This window comes from Telopea speciosissima, chromosome 1, assembly GCF_018873765.1.
Source record: "Telopea speciosissima isolate NSW1024214 ecotype Mountain lineage chromosome 1, Tspe_v1, whole genome shotgun sequence".
Lineage (NCBI taxonomy): Eukaryota > Viridiplantae > Streptophyta > Magnoliopsida > Proteales > Proteaceae > Telopea > Telopea speciosissima.
In genome coordinates this window covers 59882690-59891522 of record NC_057916.1, presented here as the reverse complement: position 1 = coordinate 59891522, position 8833 = coordinate 59882690, and the positions used below count along the sequence as shown (strand labels likewise).

The 8833-nt window shown below is 39.0% G+C and overlaps 1 protein-coding gene across 1 annotated transcript; it reads right to left on the bottom strand.

The window, feature by feature from the left end:
* Positions 1 to 5282: 5282 nt before the first annotated feature.
* LOC122652015 lies at positions 5283 to 6873 on the bottom strand. Its single transcript, XM_043845641.1, has 2 exons — positions 6766 to 6873; positions 5283 to 5963 (listed from the first exon to the last, which is right to left on the bottom strand). The coding sequence occupies exons 1-2, from the start codon at positions 6871 to 6873 to the stop codon at positions 5283 to 5285; spliced, it is 789 nt and encodes a 262-aa protein (XP_043701576.1).
* Between the last annotated feature and the right edge of the window lie 1960 nt (positions 6874 to 8833).

The window sequence follows — 8833 nt, the reverse complement described above, 5'->3', positions numbered from 1 at the left end:
TCCACACTCCAACTAATCTATTCTTGAACCCTTGCTTGTAAATCCAACCCCATGAGGATTAGACTTCACAATTGGATCTAAGCTTTGAGTGTTGAAGGTAAGATGATTCTCCACTTAATTGGATGATTAGACCTCATGCCACTTCATTTAAATCCTTTAAACTACACGATATAACTCCCCTTCATGCAAGTCCTTTAATATATTTTTATGTGTATTAGTATAAACTCCCCTCCTTTCATGTGTGAACATCCATGAGAAAACCCCCCCCAAACAATTGGAACCAACCTGGACAAAATTCCCTCTTCGGAGGATGGTTGCGGAGGATGCAGTAGAGCCTCCGCATGGATCCTCTGCAGAGACCAAAACAGCCCAGATTTTATTGGCTTAATCTTGGATCACTTGGACTCGAGCCTAAAGCTCAACCCTGAGTTAGCCTAGCCTATTTAGGACCTAAAGGACCTAACTAAATCCTAAGATGGAAACCCTGAGGCCTATTTGGGGTTTTATGTATTTGAAACTCATTTTAGACATTAAAACACCCCCAACCAAACACACCCTTAGATCCTTAGCTAAACAACATCAAAACCCTATCCCTCTCCTTATTTCTCTCATTCTAACACTTAAGAGAGGAGATAAAATGTGGGAGACTGAAATAGAAGGAAGAAGGAGGAAGAAGGAGGAAGACGAAGGAAGTGAAGGAGGAGCCTAACCTCCATTGAAGCCACCTTTGAGCTTCAACCTTCACCTCAACCAACTTAGGAGCTGCCCTTAGACCTTGGAGCTCGTGGGAAGGAAGAGTTGCAGCCCAATCTCATCCTAGAAGCTTGCCCCATTTCTGTCCTAAGCTAACTGTTAGTGGCGGCGAAAGCGATGGGATTCTCATGTAATCACAAAATTTTATGAGCATGCAAGGATCTCAATAAACACATTAATGTACTAACCTCAAGGGGAGAGCAAGGTCACTTAGAACACTCAAATGGTGTGTTCCTCCAAAGGAATGCAACACTTGAAGAAGATCTCCCAAGCTTGCTTCACCTCCAATGGCCAATAGTGCTTGAGGAAGAAGAAGACTATTTTTCTCTCTCTAAGCTCTCTCACAATTTTGTGCAAATTGTTTTAATGATTTTTTTTCTATCATCATCAATCATCTTAGGCCTTAGGTCTCTTTATATATACAGAGACCTAATTGAGGAAGTGGCAAACCTACGGTCCAGATCTAACCAAGTGGTGTGATCCTAAAGGGTAGCCCATAAGATTATCCTAAATTGTACATAAGGATAAAACTTGTCCAAAATCACAGTAAAGGATGATCCTACCAGGGAGTAACCTGAAAAACCCCTTGCGGTAGGTAATTTTATTACATTTTCTCCCCACACTACTAATACCTATAATGGACCATTGCAACCATGGAATAAATATTACCGCCATAATTTCGGTCCATTATAATTTATCACGAGAGTATGGAGGACTTTGATTGGCCATAAAACTCTTTGAAAATTCTTTTCCAAAAGACATTTAATTTAATATTAATAAAATAAAATACTCTTTGCAAATACTTTACAAAATACCAAGGCCTTGGATTTGGCACAATCAAATCCGTTCATTCTCTTTTTGGTGTTCTCCTTTTACGGACAGTGAAAACTTTATTGAGCATCACATCTATAACTATTTATATTGTGCACACCGAGTGGTCGATATTTAGTCAGTCCTTTCGATAGACATCAACCATTGACACACCACAAATGTACAGAACATAAATAAAATGGCAAGTGTCTCTCAAGTACAGAGAAAATAACTACTAGAGATTCCCATTGCAACTACAACTTGACGGTGAATAATTTGAGAATCCTCGTGGATCATGTTCAACACGAAATGTGCCTATATTTACATTTTGGTCCAATCACTATTGTACAAATGTAAAATATAGCAACCATAGAAGAGATTGCCCAAATCTATCCGTAGTTGTGAACAAAACAGTTTGAATTGGGCATATGCAATATACAATTATGACAAGCACATAATTAAATAAAACTAAATTAATTAATTTAATCAAATTAAATTGGGTTTGATGGACACATAAATGTTACATCCAACAATCTCCCACTTGTACATTAAACCTAATGTCCAACAGGTTTTATCCCCATGTTCTCAACATGTCTAGTAAATACTACTGGAGTAAGTCCCTTGGTTAAGGGGTCGGACAAATTATCTACAGAATCAACTTTGGCAATCGATACGTCCCCTCTTTGTATTATCTCTCGAATGAGATGATATTTGCGCTCCACGTGCTTGTTCTTCTGATTTGCTCTTGGTTCCTTAACTTGAGCAATGGCTCCTTTGTTATCACATAACAAAGTCATGGGGTCTTTAACGAGGTCAAGTACTTCCTCCATGTCAACGAGAAATTTTCTCAACCATACCCCTTCCTTAGCTGCTTCACAAGCTGCTAAGTATTCAGCCTCAGTTGTGGAATCCGTCGTTGACTTCTGCTTTGCACTCTTTCATATGACAGCCCCTCCTCCTAGTATAAATATCATGTCAGATGTCGATTTCTAGTCATCTTTATCTGACTGGAAATCTGAGTTCGTGTACCCTACTACTGATAAGTTATCTGCACCATAAATAAGGAAATAATCCTTTGTTCTTCTCAAGTACTTCATGATGCACTTAACAACTGTTCAATGTTCCTGTCCAGGGTTTGATTGGAATCAACCAACCATACCAACTGCATGATAAATATCTGGTCTGGTACATAGCATTGCATACATGAGGCTTCTAACGGCCGAAGCATATGGAACCCCTTTCATAGTTTCTATGTCCTCATGGGTCTTTGGACATTGTGACTTAGAAAGTGTTATGCCATGTCTAAAGGGAACGTTTCCTCTTTTAGAATCTTTCATTCTAAACTTCTCCAAAACGTTGTCTGTGTAATTAGCTTGGGATAGACCTAAAATTTTGCGTTTCCTATCTCTGACTATCTTGATGCCTAGTATATACGTGGCATCACCCAGATCTTTCATCAAGAAGTTGGTGGAAAGCCATTTCTTAACAGAAGTGAGCATTCGAACATCATTTCCAATGAGAAGTATGTCATCTATATATAGGACAAGGAAACAGACCAAACTCCCACTGAGTTTCTTGTAGACACATGGCTCACCAACATTCTGATCAAAACCAAACTCTTTGGTCGTTTGATCAAACCTGATGTTCCAGCTTCTAGATGCTTGTTTAAGTCCATAGATTGACGTCAACAATTTGCACACTTTGTTCTCTTCCCCATGGGAAATGAACCCCTCTGGCTGAGACATGTAAATGTCCATTCAGGAAGGCTGTTTGGACATCCATCTGCCAGATCTCATAATCGAAGTGTGCTGCTATGGCAAGTAAAATCCGAATGGATTTTAACATTGCGACTGGCGAGAAGGTCTCCTCATAGTCTATGCCTTCTCTTTGGGTATAGCCCTTGGCTACCAGCCTTGCCTTATATCTCTCCACACTTCCATCGGCGCCTTTCTTCTTCTTGTAGATCCATTTGCATCCTATAGGCTTAATGCCTTCAGGTGGATCTACTAAAGTCCAAACGCCATTGGAGTACATGGAGTCCATTTCGGCTTTCATAGCATCTAACCATCTAGTTGCATCCACATCTCATATAGCCTCTTGGTAGGTGCAGGGATCCGTATCCGAAGTATCGACGACCATGTAGAACTCCTCTAATTTGTTTGATTCCTCGCTAAAGAAAACCAAATGGTCAGGAGCCCTGATTGTTCTCCCACTGCGCCTAGGCTCTATAGGATTCATCACCGGTGGTGAAGTTTCAACCGGTGGTGGTGTAGGGACCATCTGAGTATCCATGTTATCCAACTCTTGAATTACAATCGGCTCAATTCTGGGTGCAATTTGGTCATCCTCGAGAAACATGGCGTGTTTACTTATAAACACCCTTTTCTCCGTTGGGTTATAGAAATAGTAACCCACAATGCCTTTGGGGTAGCCTAGGAAATGGCATCTATCAGTCCTGGGTTCAAGCTTGTCTGCATGCTGTCGTTTCACATGTGAAACACAACCCCATGCCTTAAAGTGTCATAGACTAGGCTTGCGCCCTGTCCACAACTCATTTGGTGTTTTGGGCACAAACTTTCTTGGAACCCTGTTTAGAATGTATATAGTTGTTTCCAATGCATATCCCTAAAATGACAAGTGCAACTGAGAATAGGTGAGCATGGATTAAACCATGTCTAACAGAGTTCTGTTTCTACGCTCTGACACACCATTTTGTTGTGGTTTGCCTGGTGCTGTCAGCTGTGATAAGATCCCCTTATCTTGTAAGTGGTCCAAGAATTCGTCGGATAAGTATTCACCTCCTCAATCGGATCTGAGGCATATAACACGCCTATCTAATTGGTTGTCAACCTTGGTTTGGAACTCTTTGAACTTTTCAAAGGTTTCTGATTTGCGATGCATTAGATAAACATAGCCATAACGTGAATAGTCATCGGTGAAAGTGACGAAGTACTGATATCCCTGCCTAGCAGTGATATTCAGTGATCCACAAACGTCTGAGTGGATTAAATCTAACGTTCCATTGGCTCTTCCTCCTTTCTTAGGAAAGGCTAACTTGGTCATTTTACCTTGTAGACATGATTCAGAGGTTGGAAATGGTAGAACCTCTAGACTTTCAAGAGGTCCATCCTTAACTAACCTATTTATCCTGTCTATCCCTATGTGGCCTAGTCTAAGATGCTATAAATAAGTTTGATTATCTAGAGAGTACTTTCTTTTCATTACATTAACTTTCATGCTGGAATCACCGGATTCATTCAAGACAGAATTGAGAAAGTAAAGGTCATTCAATTTAAAACCAGAGCCAATAAACTTGCCCTAATGAGTAATGATCATATCATTATCAAATGAAACCTTATAACCATCATCAATAAGTCTTGAAACCAAAATCAAATTCCTACTAAATCCAGGTACGTAATAACAATTATTAAGTTTCAAATAACCAGCATTGCTAAAATAAATGAAAAAAGTTCCTACAGCTACTACTTCAGCTTCATCTCCAGTTCCAACTTTGAGGGTGATTTCATTCCTTCTTGTCCTTCTGCTCTCCTGAATCCCTGCAACTTATTGTAAATGTGTGCGGTGGACCCAGAGTTCACACACCCCATGCTAGTTGGTCCAACCAACATAAGAGATTCAGAAACAATAAAATATTCAAAAATACCTATCTTTGGCTTGTCCTTCTTCAAGGAAGCTAGGTACTCTTGGCAGTTTCTCTTCTAGTGTCCAGTCTTTCCACAATGGAAACACTTTCCTTTGACAGCTTTGGCCTTTTTCTTCTGCACTCCTCCCTCTTTCACACCGGTTGACTTGCCTTTCTTGCTTTTCTTAGTCCTCTTCTTTTTCTTGTTCTTTGAACTCTGAGAACTCTTCTCAGTAATAAGATAAACAACCTTATTTTTCTTAAGCATACTTTCTACTTCTATAAGCATGTTAGTAAGCTCAGAGACGTTGTTAACCACTACTTTATTCATGTGGAAGTTCATGATAAAAGAGCTATAGGCGTCAGGAAGTGAGGCAAAGATAATCTCTATCTTGAAGTCCAACTCAAATATAGTACCGTTATTCTCCAATCCAGAGAAGAGCTTGGTAAGCTTCATCATATGATCCTGGATTGTGGTACTGTCATGCATCTTTGCAGAGAATTGCGCTGAGGAGATTTGTTGGCGTGCAAGACAATCTTGGTTGCCAAAATTCTGCTCTAAGTGTTCCATCACATCCTTGGCTGATTCCAAGTCATCACATGAGCTCTGGAGGTTCTTATCAATGGAGCTAAGAATATAGGTGGTGGTCAAAGCGTCCTTCTCTTTGAAGGTCTCCCAAGCCACATACTCGTCACCTTCAGTGGTGTGGGGTAAGGGAGGTCCATCAGTAGCAATGACATGGTGGATCTTCTCTATCTTCAGAATAAGTATAAGCTTTCACTTCCACTTGGGGTAATTAGTCTCGGTCAGTCTGTTGTCATTAAGTAGGGAATTGAGGGCGGCATTGTTGGTTATATTGATGGCAGTTAGGGTCTACAAAGAACGTACAAGCAATTAATTAGCAACCATACCATCAAAATAATTAAGGAAACATGCATCACATTCCAATGGTAACTCATAAAATCAACATCCCTCTCAATCGAAAATGTGAATTGGAGTCTTCTAAGCCTTTAATGTGCATAGCTTAGCCTTTCGGAGTTCACTATGCATATACTTTGCTGTCAATACCCTAATATAAGGGTTGACCTCCAATATACTTTGGCCACCTGAGTGACAGCTTAGCCTTTCGGAGTTCACTGCATACTCAAGTCAAGTAGGTACCTATCTCCTCAAAACAATTCATGGCTCTTAGGTAATGCTGACACTCAGGCTATACCTATTTACTATGATCGTTTAATACGTCGGAGATGGGAGGATGCTACTTATCCACTGATCACTAAGGTTAGCCTTTCGGAGTTCCCAAAGTGGTCTATGGATAGTCCATTCTCTCATCGCGATAGGAGGCCACGGGATTCTAACCGTTAAAGATTCCCACACTATTACTTACTTTACTTAGTCAAGGGTAATAAGGTAATTTTAACATTACTACGCATTAACCATATTACTCCTAACCATCATACATCATATGCATCTAGTAACGCGCACAAGCAAATATTACCCTATGTACTAACATGTAGTAAACCATATAAAGCAAATAAAGTAAGCAAGAATATGGTACGGTCATGGGATTCTCGAAGGTCTTCAACTCCTTGAAACATGAGAAGCTACCACTCGAAAATTTGTCTTCCTTGAAGTCACGGTCCTCTTCTTTCATCTCAAAGATCATCTCATGTCTTCAAGCGGTTACATCCATTGAGTATAAAATTAAATTACATCTCATGAATTTAAAATAAAGATTAAAATTTTACAACTATTTAGAAAACCTTAGGAAACCAACCCTCCAATTATAGGGCTGCCCAATGGGGATACAACCATTTAGAATGGGGTAAGAAAAGGGGGAGAAATTAAGAAGTAACATGAATATAAAACAACCATCACATACTTAATCCCATAACCATTCCATGCTACAAAACAAATGGTTAGATCAATTGCCCAAAATCAAAGTGCTAATACCACATGAATCTCATAATCCCACTTTTAACTCTCTAAAAATGATTCAAGTATCAACTTTAATACCCAACACTTGGATATGCAATCTATACATGATAGGTAGGCATGTACTCAAGAAAGCATTGCATTCTTTATATTATCTCATAATAAAATGCAATGGAGGCAAAATTATAATTTAAAAAAATACTTGTTTAATTACACAATTTCAAGAACTATTCTGAAATTTCTTTAATTAAACGATGTTAGAATGAAAATGCATTTCGGTTCTCATAAAAAATAACATTTGCATATATTTCATTTAAAACTTTTTTTTTTTTTATTTACAATTCGGGTCAACCCAAGTGGTCCGATCCACATGGATCGGCCCATGGGTCAAACCCATGTGGGTCGGCCCTTTGTTCGACCAAGGCCGAACCGTGTGCGTCCCATGGGTCCAACCCATGTATTAATAAAGTGGGTCCCATGGGTCAATTTACAATTAAATAGAATCCTATTTTAATTTGGACTTTCTTAATCAAGTTAGGATTCCTATTTAAAATCAATTTTCATTCATAAGAGAAAATAGTTAGAGTTTGATTCCAAATAGGAAATCAGAATCCCACTCCTTTTAAATTCTCATTATATTGTGAGCAACTTTTTTTTTTTGGTCAAAATATTGTGAGTAACTTAATTAGATTTAGATTCCTATCCAAAATAGAAAATTAATTCAAATACAAGTTTCCTAATTTAATTAGGCAATCTTGCTCACAAATCCAACTTTCCTAATCTAATTAGAAAACTTTGCTAAAAGTCCTATTGTGTTCAAAACACAATTAGAGCATCTTCAAGCAATCTCCATTAAAATAGCTTCAACTAGAACTCCATTAATTGAGCTTACAAGATGGAATTTGACGTGAAGAATATGAACTTTTTAAATCTACATCACATGCACACATACAAAATTTCAAAAATCATCATCTTCCCCAACCCCTATGGACCCTTTTTTTTTTTTTTTTTGAAATGCAAGGGCCGCTGCCTGCGTGCACGCTGCCGGTATGCAGGCTGCGCCTGCGCATGACTGCCCGCCCCACATCTGCTGACAAGCTGGCCAGCAGGCACGGCTACCAAGCCATGCCTATTTGCCACAGCTGCCGGCCAGCGGTTTCGACTAGTGTGGCCTCTTCTCCTTCGTTTCATCTATTGTCAACTTCAAATTTTGTGTACAATGCTCAAAATTCAAAAAACTCAAAACACAATAATGGAGGAAGAAAAAGAAGATTGCAAGTTGATTTTGACATGTGTTTAATGAAGAACCTACACTCTGATGCCAATTGTTAGTGGCGGCGAAAGCGATGGAATTCTCATGTAATCATAAAATTTTATGAGCATGCAAGGATCTCAATAAACACATTAATGTACTAACCTCAAGGGGAGAGTAAGGTCACCTAGAATACTCAAATGGTGTGTTCCTCCAAAGGAATACAACACTTGAAGAAAATCTCCCAAGCTTGCTTCACCTCCAATGGCCAATAATGCTTGAGGAAGAAGAAGGCTATTTTTTTCTCTCTCTAAGCTCTCTCACAATTTTGTGTAAATTGTTCTAATGATTTTTTCTCTATCATCATCAATCATCTTTGGCCTTAGGTCTCTTTATATATATAGAGACCTAATTGAGGAAGTGGCAAACCTACGGTCCA

Coding starts and splice junctions, on each gene's coding strand:
- LOC122652015 (XM_043845641.1), bottom strand. CDS start 6,873: ATGATCTTTGAGATGAAAGAAGAGGACCGTGACTTCAAGGAAGACAAA. Junction 5,964..6,765: donor CCTTCGAGAATCCCATGACC/GTACCATATTCT, acceptor CTTATTCTGAAG/ATAGAGAAGATCCACCATGT.